General features: G+C 42.8%; 1 protein-coding gene across 2 annotated transcripts; it reads right to left on the bottom strand.

Moving 5' to 3' along the window:
* Positions 1–16,005: 16,005 nt before the first annotated feature.
* arrdc3a (arrestin domain containing 3a) lies at positions 16,006–23,786 on the bottom strand. 2 transcript variants are annotated; one of them, XM_082554650.1, is made up of 8 exons: positions 23,239–23,786; positions 21,284–21,365; positions 21,016–21,163; positions 20,614–20,716; positions 20,197–20,453; positions 19,428–19,584; positions 19,187–19,329; positions 16,006–19,099 (listed from the first exon to the last, which is right to left on the bottom strand). In XM_082554650.1, exons 1-8 carry the CDS (start codon positions 23,516–23,518, stop codon positions 19,031–19,033), a joined length of 1,239 nt encoding a protein of 412 aa, XP_082410776.1. In that variant the 5' UTR covers positions 23,519–23,786; the 3' UTR covers positions 16,006–19,030. The 2 variants fall into 2 exon arrangements, with proteins under 2 accessions (XP_082410776.1, XP_082410777.1); XM_082554651.1 differs by having other exon boundaries at positions 21,284–21,436; positions 23,239–23,354.
* Between the last annotated feature and the right edge of the window lie 445 nt (positions 23,787–24,231).

Below are 24,231 nucleotides of genomic sequence, written 5' to 3'. Positions count from 1 at the left end.
TTGTATTTGCATGTTCTGATTTCATTTTTACGTCTCATAACTTAACACTAAGAGACAGCTTGCTACCAGTGAGCGGGTCTTTCACTATGGGGTCCCAGAGGTCACACTCTCACAAGGAAGGATTTGTGTCATTATGTAACTCCCTGCAGGAATTTCACAAACTCATCCCACACCTTCGGGAGATCTGCTTGTATCTGCACTGAGTGAAGAATGAGTGTGTGAAAATATGAGGCAGCAAATATCCACAGTAACGGTTGAGCTATGCAAGCTATTCAGTCACATTTGAATCTAATGTGCGAACTATACTCCCTAAAGAGTCAGTGAGTGTAAATCTACAAAGACATACTCCACATTCAGGCAACTTCTTGGAAACCGTCATCTACCTGACCTTTGCTCTGCCTTTTCCTTCATCAGCCCAACGTTTAAACCTACCTCTTGGAAGTTGGCAGCACAACAGACTGTTACTGTTACTGCAAAATAGGAGTGGACAAGTGTGAGATTCGCAAGAGGAAACAAAGAAGAGACAGCAGACACGCTTGGATTTTGAACAATGTGACAATCATCAATCCACCTTCTTCATTACAACTTCCAGGATGGGTGGAGCTTGATTGTGGCCATGATCCCAGCTGATAAGAGGAGAGCTTCAGCAATAAGAAGTGTGCATCTTTTGACCTTAATGAGCTTCCCAGATAAAGTCCCACCCTGACAGTAACTGATAGCTTGGTGTTGATGAAATAGTTTACCTTATTCAGGAAGCGACTGTGGTATCTATAAATGATATCTGCTGGTACAGCTTTCCTTGTTGGAGCGAGATGGCATGGCTGGAAACCCCGTGGCATTTTGACCCAGAGGGAGAAGAATTGAACAAATGTTTCCAATAATGATGGGTGGAAAAGTTTTCTCAGACGCTTTCACTTGAAAGACAATATTTTTATTATTGATTGCTTTTTCAGTTTTTTGCTTTTCTTCCCATGGCGTGTGCTTTAGATTGATCCTCTCACATTAGTGAGAGGCTTTACTCGTGGGATTTGAAGGAACACGTTGTAATGAGCAAAAAAGTCATTGCTTCATTTGACAAAATGGTACTCTGCAGTTTAATGGCAGCGGCTCTGGGGGATCACTTTCTCCCGCAGCAGCTGAGTCTGTAATAGTGCCGTTAACTTTTAATTGTCATCTACATTTCCTTCAGCCTGTTTTATTGTTTCCCCCCCTTCTAAGGGAAGCGTCTAACATGCAACCCATTCATGCATTATTGCTGCCTGGCTTACATTTGACATGACATATTTCCATTATATGTCCTGTAAGCTGCATTGTTTGCCTGTTAGCAACATCAAGAGAGATGCAAAGATTACCACATTTCGTGATACTTGGAGAGGTGGAGTGTGAGCAAAACATGAAAGAGCATGTTAGGGCTATGGAGGCTACAACAAATACTAACTGATGTAACTCCAGTCCCAGTGCACATAGCATATTTTGTAGTATTTTTAAATATATGATTACATGTGCTGATTTTAGACATAAAACCGTAGCTCAGGCTCAGGCTGATTAAATGTGTTAGTGTGGAGTTGCTTGTTCCTGAGCACAGGATGTCTCAAGACATTTTCAGATTCGTAAGGCGCTGATTTGGTGCCCCATAAAAAGTAATAAGTTTGCTGCCAGAAGCCTGCTTCACAGAGTCTGAGATTAGATGAGCAGAGCTTAACTGGGGGGTGGGAAGTAATTAAACAGCCACAGCAGACAGCATGATGTCCCAACCCACCAGCCAGACTGCAGACAAACATGTTTATGTTGGAGTCCTTGGTCTCTTCTCACCCCTGAGCCTCTGGTCTTTAGATAGCAGATAACTAGGCAACAGCTGATTCACAGATCGCTTGCAGTCTGTCTCTATGTATGCCCCAGTGGTGAATCGGGACTTTAGCTCTCAGTGAGTCACTGCATCCTCAAAGGAAGGTCTGTCACAACTGGAGAAAACTGCCTTTCACGGTACCAATCGGTAATTTCCTGCACTGGAAAATGAAGCCACTGGCAGCAGAAAATTGCAATTCCACACATGGCCACATGAGGCTTGCTCTGAAAGTGAGTCTGTTGGCAAGTTCCCATGTTAACATAACATATAGATGCATTACACATGTTTACAGCATAGCAGAGGGGAAAATGGTTTATAAATCTTCAGCAGAACTGTACAGGGATATGCAACTGTATAACTCACCCAGGGCTTAAAGTTTAAACAGTGTGACCACTTAAAGTGACAGGTGGAAGAAGCAGGCAGCTAATGTGTCACTGAACTGGACCTACTGGCAATGTTTTTGGTGTTGGCACCTATTGGTTCCTATTGTATTTTTAATACAGTTAATGCAGATTCAGATTCAGTTTTATGTATATAGTGCTAAATCACAACAACTTCAAGGTGCTTTATATTGCAAGGTAAAGACCCTACAATAATAGACAAAATTACAAAGAAGACCCCAAAAATCAGACAACGCCCTATAAGCAAACACTTGGTGACAGTGGGAAGGAGAAACTCCCTGTTAACTGGCAGAAACCTCTGGCACAACCAGCCTCAGGGAAAGGCGCCATTTGATTGGGCCTGATGGGAGGGAGACAGGGCTAAAGACACACTGTAGAAGAAACCCAGAGTTGAAAAATAATTAATGATTAAATGCAGAGAGGTGTATAAACACATAGAGTAAAAAGGAAAGTTTTCAGCCTAATCTTAAGAGTAGAGAAGGTGTCTGTCTCCTGAATCCAAACTGGGAGCTGGTTCCACTGAAGCGGGACCTGAAACCTGAAGGCTCTGCCTCCCATTCTACTTTTAAATACTGTAGGAACCACAGGCAAGCCAGCACTCTGACAGCAAAGAGCTCTATTGGGCTGGTATGGTACTATGAGAGCTTTGAGATAAGATGATGTCTCGTTATTCGAGACCTTGTACGTGAGGAATTGAGGAAGTTTTGGATGATGCTTTGTAATCAACTTTATTAAATGGTAAATTGATAGTTAATTCAACTTTAGTATGAATTACAATGTTTTATATGCTTCTCAATTTCTGAAGCAGTATTCAGGTACGATCAGAATTTGGCACACACAACGTGAAAACAAGGATCCCTCCTGCCAACACTTGGCACACTTATCTGTAACCCAGTAATAGTGAGTGAAATTCTTGAATTTGTTAGCACTAATCAGCAGGCATGCGTGTCTATGTGATGCAGTGTATGGATCCACCTCGCTAAACAGGCTTGTGAGCTTTACCTGCTAACCACCCCACCCCATCCTCTAAATATGGTCAATTCTGTGTGTAAAAAAAAAAAATTGCTGGTGACTTCATGAAGCTGCGTAAATGCAACTCCACAAACCAGTGAGCGACATCAGAGTGAGTGTATTCATCCTTTGTCTACAGTCTATATCACAATATCCTTCTGAAGAAAAGACAGTTATATCACCAGACAATAGGACATGGCGTGGTGTGTATTTGTATGCTCTGAATGACGAACGTTTGTTATGGCAATGGTCCTTAGGAATAACAGTAATCTTTAATTTCAGTGAGAAGGGTTTAAGCTTCTGAAACATGATCTTTCAGTTTTTAACCTCTTTTCTTTGTTCTTTTCTCTACACGATAAACGTCAACGTCATCGCGTGTTTCCTCACTTTTGTGGTCTCTGAACAAGTATGGTGTTCAGGTGAGAATAATCGAGTCTGACATTTTACTGGTACATGCAACACCTGAGATCAGACTCCAATAGGATAATGACCCAGTCCCACCCATACAGTAAAGCCTCACAGTAGATTCTCTGTTCTGGGGAGTGTGTGGGGAGAGTGAAAGGAGAAGTCGGTGGAGGAGTAAAAAACACACAAAGTCGACCTGTGCCACCGGTTTTACCCTTAAAATGACCTGCTGTGTCATTATTTAAGGTTCATGCAGGGAAAACTCATATTCCACAGGGTAATTAAAGTGTCTACCACAACTGTGCAAGTGTCAGATTACATCTAATCGCTGTAAGCATCCCTAAGATATTGTGTCTTAGGTGTAATTCGATCAACAGTGATGTCTGTTGGATAATCAATAACTCGCTTAGAGGTAATTTGAAAGTTGTGCAAGTTGATTACAGAGGTGAGGCAGTCAACATGGGATCAAGTTAAGAAGCAGATGGGTTAACATAAGTTTTCTCTTCATAATAAGAGGATCTAAAAGATTCAACTCAGACCCTTTTTCAGTTTTCGGCAGAAAAGACGCAGAGCCAGCACAACTGCCTGCATCGCTAACCTCAAAATCCAGACGAGTTCAGCTGCAGATGATTTATGCCGTTACTAATCATGTGTGAATCTGTGTATTACGCACATGGGGCTTGTTCTCCCACCACATTCCCCATGCTCCTGTCAGCCTTCCCTGAAACACACCACAGAGGATAAACAAGGAGAGAACAGAGTCAGCGGAAGTTTCTCATCGACAGAAAGTTGCATTTAAGGAGAGAAGACACACGGTTAGTCACACAAGGCTGAACGCAAACACGTCTCTCGAGGACACGCTGATCTTGTAGCACACGTGTTTGCATATGTTTAAACTATCTATCCATCTCAGCACGTGTCCGTGGGAGGAAACGGACAATGAGCTCAATGAGGATAGGAGTCAAACAAGCACTTGCATCAGTTCGCATGGATGCGTGCACGCTTGCAGGATGGAAAATAATGACCTTTTCCTTAATGAGATCAGAACATGATTCTCTTTCTGTTCATCAACAAGCCGAAGTGACTTAAACCATCTTGTCATGTACCGTCAATTACATGGCACTCAACACCATGGCGCTGGTGTTTCTGACATCATCAACCGCTCCTGGAGGATATCCGGTGGCCTCATCCGTGCCAGCAGTGTCACAGAGATTGAAAACTTTGAGTATGTGTTTATTCTTGGGCGCCTGGGTGAAGACTTTGACTTTCTCCAGCCGAGTCTTGAAGTAAATAGACTGCCTTTATATAAGATTTGCAGTACATTACAATAAAAGGATTCAGTGGCAATGTTTTGTAGATTCGTTTCGAAGGATTTTTTTTTTAAAAACTTAGAGTATTTAATCATTTCAAATATTAGCAAGCCACAGAGCACAGCCCACATCAACATCAGAAGATATGGCAACAAAATCACTATCAATCTTTATCTTCTAGACACAACATTAAGCTCTTGGATACATGAAACTTGTAATGAAACGTTATGAAATGCTTTACTCAGTTTGCTGACATAATAGTGATGGATGGATAACTCTAACTGTACCTAAAAGTTGTGTAATTGCCTCACCAAAATTCTGCAGTGAGTATCTTAAAAGCCAGCAGGGAGAAGGAATCAGGAGTAAAATCGATGAGCTAACAAGCTAAAAGGCTGACAAGAACTGTATTTGACTGATAATAAATTAATCTAGCACGTCTCGACCATACCAAGCAGTCTGTTTGTGATTCTTTAAAGTTTTGGCTCCAATTTGGCATGTATGGGAAGCGCCCAGGGCAGCAGCTCTGAGGGAAGTGGTGTCAGGCAAGTCAAATTGTATATACAGATAAGTACAAGCTTACTGATATATCTCAACCCACAAGAAAACATCTGAAGTAATTTTTTTACAATATTGAGACAGTATGCTTCCTGTTATATGGCTGGCAGTTTTGTAACAACCCAAACCAAGAAAGAAAAAAAACCTTCAAAAATAGAAGAAGCAAAGGTACGATCATTCTTTTTGGAAAATTCTTCAACCATCCTTAGTTCGGTGAGCAGCTCAATGCAAGTGGTATTTTAAGGGAGTCCGAAAAATAACGGCCAAAAAAGGAGACGTGGCTCGACACCTCCCATCCGCAAATTCCCACAGCAGGCGGATTGAAAGAAGCTGTGCGGCTCAGAGCGGGGGAGACTTCACAGCTTCTGTTTCTGATCACTTTTTATTGTATAGCTATTATTAACAGTGTCCATGGTATCGTGTCCATCGAGGGGTTGTAAAGGCAGAGCCTTTATACAGCCAGCTGGACTCTCATATCATGTCACTCTTGTTCTCACTGTGCTGTTTGGCTGCCCCGATATCTGGGATCTGGGTGCGTAGGCATGTTTTTATCCATGTTGACATCCATATAAAAGTCAGCGCATTGACTCTCGTAACTCCTCTCATACTCACCAGGGCCACTGTGCTCACATTTTCACAAACCGAGTGCTCATTAAAGTCCTCCATTTGATCCAGACTAGCACAAACCTTCCACATGAGGCTCTCTGATTGGCTGTAGTTTTGGCTTAGAAACATGATAAGGTTGGCAACTTTTCTCGTTTCAGAAGCAAAGGAGTGAAAAAGTACACATGATGCCACCTACGTTTTTAATTTCATCCCAGGGCAGCCGAGACGTAATCAGGATAAACGGCCTTTCCACCTAAATGAGCAATTGTAGTTTGCCTAGGGTGGAAGAGCATTTTCTGACCTCAGCGGTGAGCGTGTGAGCGCTCTATAAATATCACATTCTAGATACAATAAGGGGAAATTTGGGCTTCCAGGTTGGCACGCCTGACTGATATTAGACTGTAAGAGGATGGAGACTGCATGAAAAGCAGAGAAGAAGCACAGAGAGGAATGAAGGGACATCAAGGGAAACTAGTGGTGACCCGAGTGTGAGACAAATGACCTTTACAAACCAACGGAAGTCACACATCAGAGAGACAGGCACAGTGTAACTCTGTGTGTGTCCAGCCAGACTCAGCTGGTTTGATCCGGCTGTTCTGTATCGTGCCATGTTGCTGCTCCAGCCCAGTTACGCTCTGACTGCACACAAGAACAATATTGTTTGTTGTTGCCCGTCAGTGGTGAAATGTCAGATTCACGGCGGGACGGGGCAAGACGTGAGGGTTTATTGAGGAGGAAGCCGACTGACCGAGTTACACAACGGAGTTAGTGTTATAAAAGGGAATGGCATAATCAGAACAGAAGTTAACTTTTTTTATTATTCCCATTCAGCCCGTATGTCCCTCTGTTTCTGTCACTCGCGCTCAGCGACACGCTCTCAGTCCAAGATCTGTCCTCTAGCTCAACCAGCACAAACTCTGTCACGTGGGTGTTACATATTTGACTGGTACCACGAACATCTTTACCAGGAAGTTTTGCTCCGTGTTAAGACGATCTTTTTATATGCCGCATGCTTTGGGGGTCACCATTTTTGCAGTCACCCACCTGTTGTTTCATGCTGGTTAGACTGTTGCCACCGGAACTATTCTGATTCGCATCCCAACTCATTCGCTTCCTGTTTGTGTAAGCAGAAAGCTAAATATTGTCATATCGTCATGGTTACAAGATGAAGGTGCTGGTCTCTTAATAATCATTTACTACCTCAGCAGCTCAGTCCCTTCAGCTTATGTGTGTCTCATTAATCTTTTGCTCAGTTGCTGCAGGCGTTTATATGCAGTCCCAGTTAGTTTCACCCAGTCTGCTTACAGCGGCCATCCATCAAGCAATTTTCTTCCACTTAGGATAACAGTGGGGTTGCAGCCTACCCCTCCTGTCACAGGGCGAGAGATCCGGTCCACCGTGGACAGGTCAACAGTCTACCCCAGATTTAACCCAAAGAGACAGACAACCATTCACACTCACACCTACGGCCAGTTTACACCTAACATGCAAATGTTCGTGAGACCATGGGAGGAGGCCAGAGCGCCCAGAGAAAACTGGGAGAACAATCAAACCCGACACAGAAAGGCCCCGGCCAGCCTGTGGATCCAAGCCCAGAGCCTTCTTTCTGTGAGGTGACAGCGCTAACAACCATCCACTTACACACCTCACTGATTTTCACTGACCGTAGCTGAGAACAGAAGCAACTTTCAAGTCATTCCTATGATAAGACGAGTCAGCAAACGAACTGTGCAAGCGAAGTGAGTGTTTAGTTCACCTGACGCTTAACTCTTGAACTAGTAGACTGTTGCATAACCTTTTCTCATGTTGCACTGGCCCAGTTGCACTCCCACAACATATACAGAAATAGGTTTGTGAAGATTGTGGCTACAGTGTTGGGGCGTTTTAAAAGTTGGACAGCAACACAATACGACTCGCCTCATAAATGATCCGTATCAGATATTCTCATCGCTCAGGCGCGGGTACCAGGACGGGCCGAGCGGAGAGGGACCTGATCAGAGGTCAGACTTATGTGCTACACATTCCTGCCTGTCTGCTCAGCTCACAGTCATGATAAACGAAGCTCTCTGCAGCAATGACTACTGCAGCTCTGCTCATTCAGTTGCCAAAAACTGACTCAGATGAAATGAGAGAGACCTTTTAGTTTTCCCTGTTTTGTTTTTTTTCTTCACCGGGCAGTCGCTCCAAATGATTAAATGAGTCATGGAACTGGTGCAGACCAGCCCAGGCTGCTCTTGTCCTAAAGTGACTCTTGTGTGAGTGTGTGTGTAGTGTGTGTGTGTCTCTCTCTTATAGGAAGAAAAAGTTAGAGCACAGAGAAGCAATTTTTTTTCTTTAAGAAATCTAATATCTAACTTCACACTTCTGAGGCAACCCTACAAAACAAAACAAGAAAAAAAGAGTTAGCGATACTGACTTATCACACCATCCACAGGGGTTAATTTGTGCCGTGAAGGAACAACAGTGTGTGTGTGTGTGTGTGTGTGTGTGTGTGTGTGTGTGTGTGTGTGTGTGTGTGCAACCACATGTTTAAGAAGGAGGCAGCCTGGCTAAAAAGAAAAAAGTAAGTGCTGTTAGTTCCCTTTATGCTATTGGCTGAGGTCTGTCAGCTGAACCATGGAGCCATAGTCCAGCTCTGGTGGTGGTTTCTGGTTCAGAGATTTATCTTTATTTTAACAGGAGCACCCACTGAGATCATGGGATTTTGCTGGGATACAATACGCCGCCTTAATAAATCACAACAAGAAAAGTAGCTTCCATAAGTTTGACAGATCTCAGAAAGTTATAGGAATTAGTTTAGCCGCATCCTCCCTCATCTCCTCACGGTTCTGTCTGGAGATTTAGCTTAGCTCTCAATCATTTCACATCATCTCAAATGATAATTAGAATGAGAGCCTTACTTGTTGTTTTCTGCCTGCTGCTGCTGAATCTCTCAAGGACAGGTATGCAACGCTTTTCTTTCTCTGTAAGGGAGAAAGGGCACTGCATAAATATGTTTGTGCAACAGCAGCAACAGGGAGGGGAAAAGTTTAATAATCATGACTTCTTGTAGGTTATTTATCTGTTCTGTGACACCGGTCTGTTCCTTGTTATTATAGAGCCAGCTCAAACCCCATTAACATTTCATCAACTCGCACTTTGTTATGATTGATATCCTTTGTGGCTTTCATCAAATTGTAATTTGGACACAGCCAAAAGTGTTGCTAGAGGACAATTTGGATGCACTCATTCTTATGATGACGCACGTGTTTTGCTTGCATTTGTGTAAGGGTGTGTGTGTCAGTGTGGCTGTCTGAGCCACCTGGCCATTCCTATCCGTTCTCCTGGATTTAGCTTTACAGACACCAGCTGGGCTGACAGGCAATGTTGTGTACATGTCTGTCCCTCTGACCCGAGTTTCAAAATATGGGTTCAGAAAATGCCAACTGTCCAGTCCAGTTCAGACCAGACAGATGGAAACTTCTGGAACACGAGCTGGAGTCCCAGGATACCTGGCAACAAATTTAAGGACAAGAAATTTAAATCCTGCGATTATTGATGTTATGCACCATTAATAGCGTCTTGATTCCTGCAAGGTGTCAGGAAGCAGCTCTGTTAAGTCTCAGCAGAGAATACAACAAATAAGCAGCTCCTCTAAAGAACTAGTTTATTCTCTACAACAAGACAGGCAGAGGGATTTATAAAACGGTTGAACTGTTGAAGTATTGGCCAGATCTTTATGAAAAAAGCCTCTGTTTTATAATTGTATTTTCCTGCTAATATGTTGAATATTCATCCTGAGGGTTGTTAAGAGTGTCTTGTTTTGTTCTAGAAGTACAGCTCCATGATGATCTTTTGAGTGCAGCAGGATGTCTTAAGTGTGTGTATGAGTATAGATTCAAAACATCAAGGCAACTTTGCACTTCAAGCTTATCAGCATCCTTGGAAACTTTTACTCTGGACATAGAAATGCTGGCCCAAGAAACAATAGTCTGTGTTAGAAGTAAACAGATTTTTCAATCCCCAGCTGACATACTTTTATACAATATTAGATCTTTTTCGCTAGAGCTCCTCAGTTGATACATTTTGTGTATATCTGCAAGCCACAAACTCACTCGAAAGCCCCTTGCAGACTTATAAACATCTGTAGTTTCCCCTGTGAGATGTATTGTAAGACTCGCCCTGTTTACAGCATTGATAAGGACTTTTATGGACATCACTGAGCTATCACCAAGTGGGTCCTAAATGAACGGATACACTATATGTTAGAGGGAAAAAACGGCCACAAGATGTTTGGATACTACTGTGTTCCCAATGTTTTGATCCACAAACACATGCTTTATCAGCACGTTGGAGAGCACTTGAGTGTGACATTTTATAAAGCACACAGCAACACAACTAACGCCGTGCAGTGTGCAAATATCACAATAAAAGTGTTATAGCATGCAGTAGTGGACAAAAGGGGGTAGAAAGAAAAAGAGAATTGGGGAGGCGACTGCATCATTTAAGCTATTTTTAAATAAAAGGTCATCACCATGGCAAGCACGTTTGCTTTGCAGGCGGAATTTTAAAGGACAGCTTATAATTTGCCTGGAAAGAATGTGAATCCAGTGAAGAGGAGGGCAGCAGAAGTTGGAGATTAGAGGAGGAGGGGCAGGCAGCGCAGGGACAGAAGTGCTGGGATGGACAGACGGGGTGAGGGAGGCAAAGGGTAGGGAAGAGGTGACAGATTGGATGTTTGGAGGCAGAGGGGTGGAATGACATGGAGAAGTGACTGGAAGGCTCGGACAGGCTGCCCACCAGACAGCCCCGCCTTCTCTGTGCCCTGATGTACCTGTTGTTTTTTAGGAGCAAGACACACAGGAGGGTGGGGAGAGGAGAGAGAGAGAGAGAGCTGAAGCTGAGCAGGGACTTTGCACAAGAGCAGAGAAGGGGGATGGGAGCTGTGCTATGAGTCAGCCGTGGCTAAAAAAGGAAGCTGAGCAACTTCCACTGGGGGACCAGCTGGGTAAAATAAGACAAGTGGTGAAACAGCACTCCTCAGCCTGACCTCTCATCCCTCTTGAAACAGAACATAAGGGGGCCAAGGACTTTCGGAAAGAAGTTGTATTTCAACTTGCATAATTCCTGCTTGATGTCGCGTACTATTAGTCACATTTTATATGTTACAGATTTACTGACCAGCACTTCATATCAGACATTAAAAAGGATGTTAGAACAGCTTTATTGAGAAATATCTTATGCTTTTATGCTTCCTCCCTGACTGAATACAGTTATGAAAGACATTACAGATATTTTCTTTTTTATTAAGCAGCAAATTAGGGACATGTCATCAATTCACCTAGATAGAAACTCTAGTATCATCGCTGTTTTTATGGCAACCTTTTAGTGTCCTTTTACAGGCTGCAGCAGAATTTCACTCGCTCTGTGTTAGGTGACATAACAGAGGGGGTAGAGTGTCACTGGTGAAGTCCCCTTAAGCCTCCAGAATAGAGCAGAGCACCCGGCATTGCTCACCGTGGTGATAAAATCTAGTAATGTGACCTGTGTGGTATAGCTCTTCAGTTTATGTTGTGCAGTGCATTTCAAACATAGAAAAGGTATAGTCAAGTCAGGTTCACTTTGTTTTTCTCCTCAGTTTCATGAGAGTGCCCTAAATCATCGATCTTTCCGACATGGTTATCGTACCATCTCATGTAGTGTTGCCGTGACCATCTGGGCCTCTGCAAGCCTTCACATACTTCAAACACATCTGGTGTTGAGCTAAGACTGGAAACTACGAGAGTGAAAGAAAACAGCGTGGATGCACAAAAAGCTGGAAAAAAGAGAGCGGGGGAGGGGAACTTGTTCAAGTACAATCTGTCCAAAATGAACCCCGGGTCACTCTTTCCCCCTCGTGGCCTGGCTAACACTACTGGCTTTGTTATTCTTCTGCAGTCTGCAATCAAGCTGTTATTTGAGCATCTTGATATAAAAGACACTTTACAACTGGATTCACAAGTGCATATATAGATTCAAAATCCCTTCTTTAGGTCACATAGACTATCTGTTGGCACAATTAAAATGACACAGTAAATCTTTATCACACTTAACTTGATCTCTACTTTTTGGTGATTTTGGCTATTGCTGCGGGAGTCACTCATAATCAGCCTATTTTGATGATTAGTTCTGAGGATGTGCTGGCAAAGAGATGCACAAAGTGTGCAGGACCTTTCCTACTTAATGGCATGGCAAAGTTGTGGTGCTGCACATGAGTGGCAAACATGCCAGGGGACTCGGGTGCAGTGTGTGTGTGTGTCTGTATGTGTGAAGGATGGTTGGAGGTGGAATGCTGACCATGCTGGGACTTTGGTATGGCATGGATGGGAGTCTTGGCATAAGAACATAGCCCACTGTAATTCTGGCTATCATGTTCCTGTCCTTACTAAACATGGAGACCCACAGCAGCCCACCCAGCTCCACTGAGAACATTTAAAAGGATTTTCAATTAGCACCATCGTTTTAAATTATGTGTGGTCTGTGTGTCAAGGCCGAGGTGGCACAGACACAGCCAATTTCAGCTCATTTTAAAAAAAAACAAAAACAATTATGTTTTCTTACTATAAACAGACAGATCAGTGAGGTGAGAACAAACTCTGGAGACCCGAGGCTGGGATTAGTCGAGGAATCTGACATCTGCCTTTCATGGAGGAACAAACTTAGTCAATCAGGCTAAAAACTGACAACTGACATGTATTGTTTAATCACAGCAGCAGCTGCTGCTGACATACATGCAATTTTTAATATCTATTTACCGATGTCATTCATGCAAGGACTAAAGGTCCCCATGAGGTTTAGCCTAATATTCACCAATCTGCCACAAGATTAAACCCGCTGACAGGTGAAGCAGATAAGTCTGGTCATGCTGTTAAAATGCAAAGTTCTGCTAGCAAAACTCTGTTCCCAGCATTTCTGTGAATGTTATTTAACATGCTGGCTTCCTACCTAAATGTAGTTACAAGCCAAGCACACATCCACCATGGCAACGGCACTCCCTGAAGACAGCTGCCTTTCCAAACTGCACAGATTCCAGCCCAGTCAAGCTTCTAGACTTGACTGGAATCTGTGGAGTGAATCTCCTGGGAAAACCCCAATCCATGGACCATGAGACAAACTGGATCCAAAAGATCCTCTGGCAATGCTGGACTGTCAGACAGATGACCAAGATACAGCGTATCAGAGATGCTTTCATGGCATTAAAGTGGGTCTGCCCAAAAGAAGGCAGGTTGTTTTAATGTTGGAGCTGTCCATCCATCCATTCGCTTCCGCTTGTCCTTTTCAGGGTCGCGGGGGGCGCTGGAGCCTATCCCAGCTGTCATAGGGCGAGAGGCGGGGTACACCCTGGACAGGTCGCCAGTCTGTCGCAGGGCCAACACACAGGGACAGACAACCATTCGCACTCACATTCATTCGCACATTCACACCTAGTGACAATTTGGATTATCCAATTAACCTATCCCCACAAGCTGCATGTCTTTGGACGGTGGGAGGAAGCCGGAGTACCCGGAGAGAACCCACGCAAACATGCAAACTCCACACAGAAAGACCCCGGCCTGATGTTGGAATTGAACTCAGGACCTTCTTGCTGTGCGGCAACAGTGCTAACCACCGTGCCACCGTGCTGCCCTGTTGTTGGAGCTGTATCAAGCAAAATCTCAGCATAGTAAATGAGGAAATTAAGAGCTTTGTCCTACCGTGTGGCTACTTCGTTTTTGGCTGTCTGGCTTTCTAGCTCTTTCTTTGCTACTTTCTTTGTGCTCAGTAATAAAAACAGGTGGAGCTCTGGCTGAATTTAGCTGCTGGCTAATGTTCACTTTCATGCAGGCTGTGTCGTCTAAATTCTATATCCTTCCAGAATATCTGGATCCCTCTGTCGCTGAAAAATGTACTGTTTTAATCTTCATGCGAGCATGGTTCAGTGACATGGCAACTAGTTTAGAAAATAAGGTTATCCAGTTACAAATGTGATGTAGAAAGGCCAGAATTTGTGAGTCTATCTGTAGTAAAATGTGTTTGTCTTGAGAGAAAAGGGTACACTTTAATGATAACTACACAGTAGCTCAGTTCTGTCTGTCAGCTGCAGAGGTCAGACCGTATTGCTTAGATTATACATGTCTGTATTATACTAAATCAATGTGTGGATCATGCTGAAATGCTTCTCTCATTTTATAAAAACAGTGGTCATAATTTTGAGTTTCTGAGATACATTTACGCCTATTCCCAGATCTTTGCTTTCATTGCAGTATCAGACCTGTGGCTATGCTGGCTATCCAATTGTTTCATAAGAATGTGTGAGTTCACGTCACTGCCGCGTTCCAGTCCACTCAGCGTGTGTGTGTGTGTTTGCATTTCTATTATGTCACAGTGATGATGTGACACTGGCAGGCAGGCTTACAGGGGCCTCAGCCCCAACATCCCCCTCCACGCTGAACATGCCTAGTCACACCAGGTTGCCGAGAACCTCTGGATCACACGGGGGCTTCTGGGTAGCGGGATTATCCCGTGAGAGGAAACAGCTGAGGCCTGTGTAGCGTCAGCAATTGCTAATCAACACTCTCACCACACACACATGCATGCACACTGCCACAATCTATGGTTTCCCTTAGTTATCCCCTCCTCCTTTTTTTCTCCCCAGTCTACAGGGGTCACAAACCCACAAAGGCCCGGGCCCACAAAAGTCAAAAGGGGCCAGGGGGGGATTGAGGGTTGAGAAGAGGAGACAAAGAGAAAACTGAAGTGCTGGGTCAAAGCTGGCCGGGCTGCTGAGTCATCACTGAGGCTGGCTTGAACTAATACTTTGCAAACATTTCCAGTAAAAGTTGATGAGCTGTCTCTTCGAATTTGCCTTGTTAATTTTGGGAAAGAAAATTGAAAGCGGTTCCTTCATTCCTCCGTTTCTACTGCACGTCACAGAGCTTAGAAGTATCAGAAACTGTGAGGTCCAGTTCAGCAACAGCATCAACGTTCTTCATGTCAGTGAGATCATTTGTGCATCTTGTCCCAGCTGGATTTGCGACAAAAACAGAAGGCCCTACAACACATCCTTTCACATCCGGCGGGATCGAATTTGTTGAGCTCACTTGTGCACACATGCACATAGTTTGCAAAGAAAAATCAATTAGTAAAAAACTGGGCTGACGTAAAATGCAAGTCGATGCATTACGGATGAAATTGACTTACTGGTCTGCAAAGAGACTGTTAAACATAGTAAAGAGGTCATGTGTAGACAAACCACCAAGAGAGCAGCACTATGAAGTTAGAAAGCTGCAAGTTGTACAAGTTAAACATTTATCTGAGTTTAAACAACTAGGCCCAGTTAACTTTGGCAAACTTTAACACTGATGTCTTATTTCAGGATAGACTGGGCTAAAAAAAAAAATAAATACTGCAGTATTTAAAAAAAATTACAGGGAATTTGAAGTTGTATTAACACAAATGTTTTTGGTTTTAACACAAAATGTGTGCATCGTCCAATATCTTAGTACTTGTGATCCAACTAAGACCCATTCAGTGTCCTTCTCAGTACCTTGTATCTTTTGCCAGCAAGGATCAGTGCTACCTTCAAACCACCTCTAGGGGCAGTGTTGTACTACTTTTCAAGAGATGATTGGCTGCCTGTGTGCTTGTAAGTCTCTTGTGACCCATTTGTATAGATTTTTTTTTTTAAGTAAAGCACTGGATAATGATTAGTCATTTAAACAACATTTGCTTTTGTATTTAGAGGATGCTTTGTTGTGATCAGTTGTATATGATGGCAGTCAGTGAAACGCAGGAAAGGTGAACAAGTGTGCAACTACTGGCCTACACTATTGCGTGTACAGCTTTGGAGGGAAAACACACACAGGAACCACAGTTGTGTAATTTAGAACAAATGTTTATTCAAATCAAGAGGAAGAACTAGACGAAAGGTTAAAGCATTCAGAACATAGTATATTCATAGAATATCAATACATCATCGTGATGGAAAAAAAATGAAAATGAAGAAAATTCTTTGAGTAATATTGCACTTTGTTTCCAAAATGTTTCAGATCCCATCTCCTACATCCCATCTCTCTGAACATTTCAGTTCCTGCCTTCTTCAGGTCAGGAATTTAGCTTAGTTTTGACACTGGACTACTCTGAGGCCCAAGCAAATGGACTATGGAATTGACCCACCTGAAACAAATATGTAAGCTTATTCATTACCGCGTAGCTTGATTCAGTTTCCCTAAGATAAAAGCCCCAACAAAGAATCGCAAAACAAGTACATTAGTTACCACAAAAAGAAAGTGTTTTGTCCCAGGTTACATAAATGTTTCTTGAAGGGAGAAGGGTGCTGATCAACAGCTGCCACTCCCTGGCCTGAAGGGGATCAGACAGGTCAGGGAGACCAACCCAAAAGGTTGTTTGTTAAAATTATAAAAACCAACCTATCAATGCCCAGAAATACATGGAAAAAGATAATAGTCAACCCTCATCAGCTTCAGAAAAAAAAAAAGAAAAAATGACACAATCGAGGCCTGTCCAAGATGTCTTTTTTTGTTTCTTTGTTTAAAACAACCCTTGCTTTAAATGTCTTTTTTCTGTCTTCCCTTTTTGTCCATTTAAAAAACAAAAAAACAACCCCCCCCCAAAAAAACAAAACAAAAAAAAACACGGAAAGGTCTGAAAACATACAAGTGTTAAACAAAGAGAAACGAGAACAAGAGTTGCAGAGACATTGAAAAATGAAGCATCATGATCAAGTCCTTTCTGTGTCAAGGCCACTAAGATAAGATCACTTTAATAATCTGCAGTTCGCTGAGCACTGTCAGAAGCTGTACGGTTAGTTGCCAGCAGGATCTTGATAAGAGCATGCACACACCGAGCACACACACAAAGTTGCCTTAGCTATGTTTTGAAATGTAAACTTAGGGAGAAAAAAAAAAAAAAAGAGTTACTAATCTTAAAAAGACTGAATAATGCATTTGCGTCCTACACAACACCACTTTACTTAAAAATCCTCTAACACATGGTTAATACCAAGTAGTTATTAAATCCAGACCTTCACCACCGAATGCTACTTTTTTTTTCTTATTTTGTGTTTTTTTTCCTTTCTTTTTTAAAGTGCTGCTTGTCATCTTTTCCTGAATATGCTGAACCTCTGTTACAGCTGGTCTTTTATCATGAATGAGTTAGGAAACCAATGTATTACTCATTTCAATTTACTACGACTACTGCTACGACTACTACTACTTGCTCTGACCAGCATGAACAGAAGTTTAGCAACATTCCCAGCATTTCATTTGTGCTGAATTTACTTTCTTATTTCAAAAATATTTTTCCATCTTTTCTTCTTTTTTTGGAATTAGCATCCTGGCTTCACTGGTCTGGTAAAGTCTGTAATGGATGAAGTGGGAAAGTGCAGCAGGACATAAAGGGAATGTGATTCGTCTCAAAAAGAAAAAGCTGCCTCGCTCCTCTGCACGTCTGCCTCTCGTTTTGGTAGTGAACAAAAACTTCATTTTTTTTTCTAAGCAGTGCAATTAAAACAAAAACCTCAAAACTTTATCTTCTCTCTCTCTTTTTCCTCCTTTTAACAAGTGAGAAGACCACCTGAGACAGTGCTAGTCGGGCAGTTATGCAAGCCTGGCTTGCCCTGAGATTAGGAGTAGAGGGGCTGCAAACAATTAGGGTGAGTCCCTCAATAGGGCACCACTTTATGTCTCACACACACACACAAATTATACACACACCCACGCAAGCAAGCGCTTTTCCCGTCAGCTTCAAATTGAGTGGCAAAAGTCTGCAACCCTGCTAGTCCAAATCCAGAGCCACCACGAAGCTAAAATTGTTGCAAGCTTTTCTGTGACTGGAGCGAATACGAGAACAGAATAACAAGGAGGGAAACCACAGATTCAAGCTTAGGAGGCAATGTAGTTTAAAAAAAAAAGAGCGAAAAGAAGAAAGCTTCCACATAAAGATTAAGTCTGTTGTACAAGTACTGTCTGGTTGTTGTTAGTCACAAGAAAATGAAAATTCTTAAACAACTTAAACAATTTCAGTGCATTGTTCTTGTACTTTTCAGTCTTCGTTTTGCTTTTGCTTTTTTTAAACAAATCCTACTCTCAGCGATACTCAGAGTGATGCAGATTTCAGTCTCATAGTCTCATAGTCTGGTGCGTTGCAAGGCTGAAACTAAACTATTAGTGATTATTTTTTAAACTCTCATTAAACAGAGCCACACAACTCAAGTAAAGAACAAGATGTGCAAAACAAATCCATAAATGAGGCAGAAGGACCTAGTATTTGCTTTTTTTTGATGACTGATGCTGCTGCTGAAAGCTTACTTTCAGGACTATGGTGGTGACACCTTTTTCTCTTCATCCCATTTCCTTAAGGTGAGTTCTGCTGATGAACGGACATGACAAGTTCTGTCCTTTGTGAGAGGAGCTAAGTCCTTATGTGCCACAGGTACAGAAGAGTCAGGGGTGAAGAGGAGCTTGGCAGGCTGAGCCGTGGCGGTTCTTCCTCGTCATCGTCATTGTCGTTGTCAATACCATCACCAGGGCTCGCGCTACTAGAGGGTCTTTTTTTTTTTTTACCCCGCCCTCTTCGCATACAGAATGGATACATGTTCATCTGTACATATGTCACCCTCAGCAAGCTGACACAGGAAAGGAAAGACACCCGGAACTGGTGACTCCCATTTCTCTTGCTGAGGGAAGGCAGGAACAGATTCGTCCAACCTGACTCACTCGTTTTTGTTTGGGTTTTTTTGGTTGGATATTCTTGTTTTTCCTCTTATTGTCAACAGCATTTTGTAAATGCTGTCAGCTGAGAAAATAATCAAAGCTGAGCCTTACAGCTAGGCTTCTTTGAGTTTCCCCAAACATCTCAGGGGAATTGCTGGGATATCCTCAGCGTGATGGGCAAGCATCAAGTCTGCGCTCCTCTGTACGGCTGGCATGATCTGGGTTAGGATCAATCTAGAATGGGGGAAAAAAGGTGTTTATTCAAGGAAACAAACTGTTTTTGAGACTCTAAAGGAAGGTCATTTGCCATTTGGTGCTTACCTCAGAGTACAGGGGAGGGGGCTGGAAGCGGAATTCGTGAATATAGGCAAAGAGAGGTCCGTCCAGCTCCTCGCGGGCTGCTGGGACATCCAGACAGCTCTGTCTCTGCTCTTCCGTCACAATTTCAGCGTAGCTTGGAGGAGCTGCAAATGAAGACGAAACAACACTTCAGCATTCTTGCGATTACGATCCCTTGATTAAAATAGAAAAAGATGCTTCATGACAATGAGATCAAACGTACCTTCCGGCCTTTCAGGCAGACCCATGCCCAGCCAGCTCATGCTGCACTGGCTGCTGACGCTGGAGGTGCGGGAACCAAATGGGTGAAGAGGGATGGTTCCGATGACAAGAGGCAGGTTCAGGGACAGGTTGATCGCTCCAGGTATGTCTACATACACCTGAGCACAGACATAAGAACACCACAACCGTTTAGCATATGCAAAAAATAAAACAACATGTCATACAGGGTTATAAAAAATGTAAAAGGGCTATGATCAGTCTAATAAAAGGCTCTGGAGCTGAGCAGTCAGCATAAAATGAAATGGCTCCTATATCTTCTCAGAAGTACTCGAACCAGGACTGGGTTAGGCATTAGTTTGACAATATGTAGGTCACTGTCATGAGATCAGTTGCTTACAAAAGGTATAAGCAACCTAGCATTTCTGTTCATGGTGTAAAGCAGGTATAAGCACCCTGATGGCAGGTGCTGCCACAGATATTCTGGGCTAATGCTCTTAGCTGCATGTGGAGATAACAACTGGTGCAATCCAAGGCCTAGTTTTGGCAATGTGAGCTGAGTCAGCCAGGTGCTTTACCAGAAGAGATATTGACTTAGTAGGAAATATAACTTCTACAACAGAATGGCACTTAAAACAAGTAATAATGTGGTGGTGGTAAGGTCAGGGGAGTGTACTGGAAGTAGCAAGACTTGTGTTTCCAAATCTACAATATCTGGATATACACTGAAAGATTATGTGAAAGTGATCTAAACGCCTCATTATTGTGCTCACCATGAGAGAGTACTCCACTCTGATAATGCTGCAGTCCAGGATGGAGGGGGAGACTGGCGGGATCTTCAGCATCTTTCCGTTCCACGTCTCCGTTTTGCCCGAGGACAGAGATTCTCCCCGCAGGTTAGCCACCAGCTGCTTGACATCCTTCATCTTCCCTTTGGCGTAGAAGGTCTGAGTCTGGTAGATGGCCGCCTTTGGCACGACCATGCGTGATGAGCAGTTCTCGATCTCAGCAAAAATCTGGATTGACTCCCCTACAGAGTTAAAAGGACAGGAAGCAAGTTAGCTGAAGTTTATCTACATTTATTTATCAGGTGTGTTTTTGATAATCAATGCAGAAGCTGCAGGGACTTCCACTTACTTATCTGGTTACGAGATAGCTAAGAAAGTCATTAATTATTCACTTATTCTTACCTGGGGTGTATCCTTTCCTCTCAATTTTGGCACTTAGGGAAATAGGACCTGAGGTGCAGAACCAACAGCAAAGTGTCTTATCTTTTGTGCCGGCCTGTGGTGACTGGGGAAGGTGGGGAAAAATAAAGACATTATTTTTTGCCACAATAAAAGCTAGATTGATAATCAAACACCAGCTACTCCATAGTTATAACAATAAATAGCAGCCAAATGTTTTCAACACTTGTTCTGTATTTATTTTTCCATGATTCAGGGTGTCTACAGTGTAACCTGCTGAAATTCCCCATAATTAGGAAAATTATGCCCTAAGTGACTCATACTACGTTTTTATTTCCTTCATTCAGTGCCATCACCAGCTAACAGGCTCATTCACTGGTCAAGTGAATTGAGTCGTAAGCTTACCAGCAATAATGGAGTGTTGATGTCAATGTGCTCAAAGACTGTAAATTCTTTCTTGGTCTTCATGGGTAGGAGCCATGGCCTGTGGAGTTCTGCCTTTACCCAATAGCGCACGCTGCCATGTTTCCCTTCGAAAGAGGTAGCCAGAGGTCTGCAGGAAAAGAGCAGAGCAGGAGAGAAGGGAGAAATAATGTTATAATCACAGTACAGCCAAAAAAAACCCCCCAAAATAAAATAACTGCAAGTCTCCTAATATTTATGAAACACTTACGTCTGTGGAAGCTCAAGGCTGAATGCATACTCATGTCTTCCTGAATGGATAGTGGTGAGTCCTTCCTCCGAGTTATCATCGTCTGAAAAACAAGGAGGACAATAGTCCAAACACATATATACCATACCTGCGTAAAATGCTCTACGAAGGCATCTGAAAGTCATACCAGAAAAAAAAACAAAACAAAAAAAAAAAACACAGGGTGGGGGAGAAAAAAGAGAATAAAAAGGAATTTACTATAATATCTGGCCGATTTAAAACTTATGTTAATGTATTGAGAGATAAACAGTACACCAATATTTAGAGGAAAGTAAAAGAAGTTGATTGTTTGATGGTGTCAGAAACTGAGCCCTTTTCCCTTCCTTCTTTCTTCTAGTGTTATTCCCAAGAACAATGAAGTGAATCAAAGAGATCCAATGTATGATGCTAATACATTGAGGCTATTATGGGCTGTGTGGAGGTTCGACAAAAATCTTAAATCTGCGCTTTAAAAATAAATAAATACTACATTTAAAAAAAAATCGGGCACAAGTACAGGAAACTTAGAATTTCACTGCCTAGCAGAAGAATGAAATGTAGTTTTGGACAGGGTTGTACAATTCGAACTGCATTTTCTTTTCTTTTTTTTCTTTTTTAAAAATACATGAATATATATTTTTTTCAGTTAAAACACAAAGAGTGATTTGTGTAAAGAGCTAGGGTGCGCTTCTGCCAGCTCAGCACTCCCTCCCTCCCTCCAAGCAGCAGCAGCAGCCGTGTGGTAAACAAGTGCAGAGCTGTCACTCAAACGGCAGACTCCAGCAGGAGGAGACCGGCCTAAACCGGAGCGAGCAGCTTCCCACAGCCACCCAGCCTTCATTACGCATTCACTGTGCGACACCGCAGTACCGACCTACCTACTACACAGCAACAACGTATCAAAGAGCATACTCCGAACAAAAACTGCAGCAATTTCTCCACTTTAAACGACAATCTTTCGATTTTATTAAAATTATTTTTTTTATCGCTATCATTTTATGAGTTATCATGTTTGCTTAAGGGCTGAGCTAGTATATAGTTTTCATTATTATTATTATCGTAACGGTATAAATGTTACCTTCCTTAACTGTCTGGGTTTCCTCCCCCTTTTTTGCACTAAAAAGTGCACTAAATAAAAGTACAGAAATGACCGTTGGTTAAGCACAGTTAGACTGCTAAACACACCTATAACAAGACAACATTTCGCCTAGCAGAATACACGTTTACCAAGGGTTTAACCATAGGGATAAGTATAGGAACAAAGTATCAAGCACTGCAGCTCCTTATACGTTTCAAACCGCACGTACTTTCATCTGGTAGCTACATTTTACAGCTTTTTTTCCCCTTCACCGAAAAGTTGCAGAATTTTCTGTCTGCAGGGTAATGATGTCATCAGCCACAGATGAACATCGCAGCCAATGGCAGGCAGCCGGAGGTAGGGGCTTGCGTCTTTACCCCGCCTCTCCCGGTCCAGTTTTCTGAACAGGATTGAACCGCTTTGAACAATAGGGGGAAACTTAAGAAAAGCTACAAAGAAACACTCTTTAAGATGTGGTTCTGCAATGAAATACACTTACAGAGACTCTAAACACTGCTTTATTTCTCTGGGCCTAATAAAGAGAAGCAAAAACAAAACCAATCTTACGCTGGACGTTAAATACATCGAGCAGAGCTGCTGTCATTCATTCTGACACCTTGACACAAACAAGCAACCACGGAGCTGTATGTTACGAGCGTAAAAACATCATACATAAAAGCGCCGTCAGAAAATGCAGCATTATGAAAGTTGGTCAACTTTTTAATCGTGTCTATCACTCTTGTTATCCTTCAGCTACACCTTTCATTGAGCCCGAGGCCACTAAGAGCATCTCACCCATCAGGTCAAGTGAGAAGCAAGAACTTCTGCAGGAAAATAAAATCAAAAAACAAGTCCTCACCTCTCTCGTGTCCGATTAGGATGTCTTTGTGGTTCAGATATTCCACTTCTTCTGTGTAGTTTTGCGTGTAGGCAGTGTTGGATCCAGCATTTCTCGATTCAGTCCAACGAACTTTTGCAAATCCTTTCGCGTGGATTTTGAGAGATTTCACGCGGATTTCTCCGGTGACTTCGATGATCACCCTCCCTGAGACGCAGTCCCCGCTCGAGAAAACGGGGACATTGCTGTCATTGAGACAGTCATAGCTTACTGTGAAGCTCTTTACCTTTCCTAGCACCATGGTGGAAAGAGGCTACACAGACCTTGAAATACTAAAAAAAAGAAAAGACTCAATGAAGAAATATCTCATAGAGCCGTTTTTCCGGACACTGATCAGTTTACCACCTCTGCAAAAAGCAGCAGGCACGATCAGTGGCTTCTTCGAGGGCAGTTCATTGAGATCTAGTAACAGCAACTGATGCTGTTATCATCTGCCTATCTGCTCGCTAGTCCCAGTCAGACAAGGAAACCCCGGTAGCTCAGCGCACTTTAAACGACTGCCAGTGTGGGGAAAAACAACCTCTGGGCGCATGCGCGGGGCTTCACTGCCCCCTCCTTCCGCCTTCTGGAACAAGTGTGGCACACAACCAGATGATAAGTAAAGTCAAACAGCTGAAAGACTACACAAAGAAATGTTCGCCAAAAAATATCGTTCGAGAGGAGAGGCTTTAAATCTGATTCGATTTATTGAAAATATACGAACAGATCTAACAAAGTATCACCCAGACTTATTTCTAGACTTTTGATTCAAAGAATGAGAGAAGAAATGGAACCCTCTCGGCCCTCGATTTTAATGAAATTACAGATGCCCTGGCTTTATGGTATGTGATGCAGCAACGATTCATGGCTCATACATCAGCTATGAATCTTCTTATAGGTCTACAGCTCTACAACCCCAGCCCTGCATCGGCATTTGGTCTCTGTGCACACACACATTACATCTGCGATGTAATC

Source organism: Aulonocara stuartgranti, assembly GCF_965226115.1.
Source record: "Aulonocara stuartgranti genome assembly, chromosome: 12".
Taxonomy (NCBI): Eukaryota; Metazoa; Chordata; class Actinopteri; order Cichliformes; family Cichlidae; genus Aulonocara; species Aulonocara stuartgranti.
Note: the sequence above shows the minus strand (reverse complement) of the source record. Positions and strands in the feature narration are given on the sequence as shown.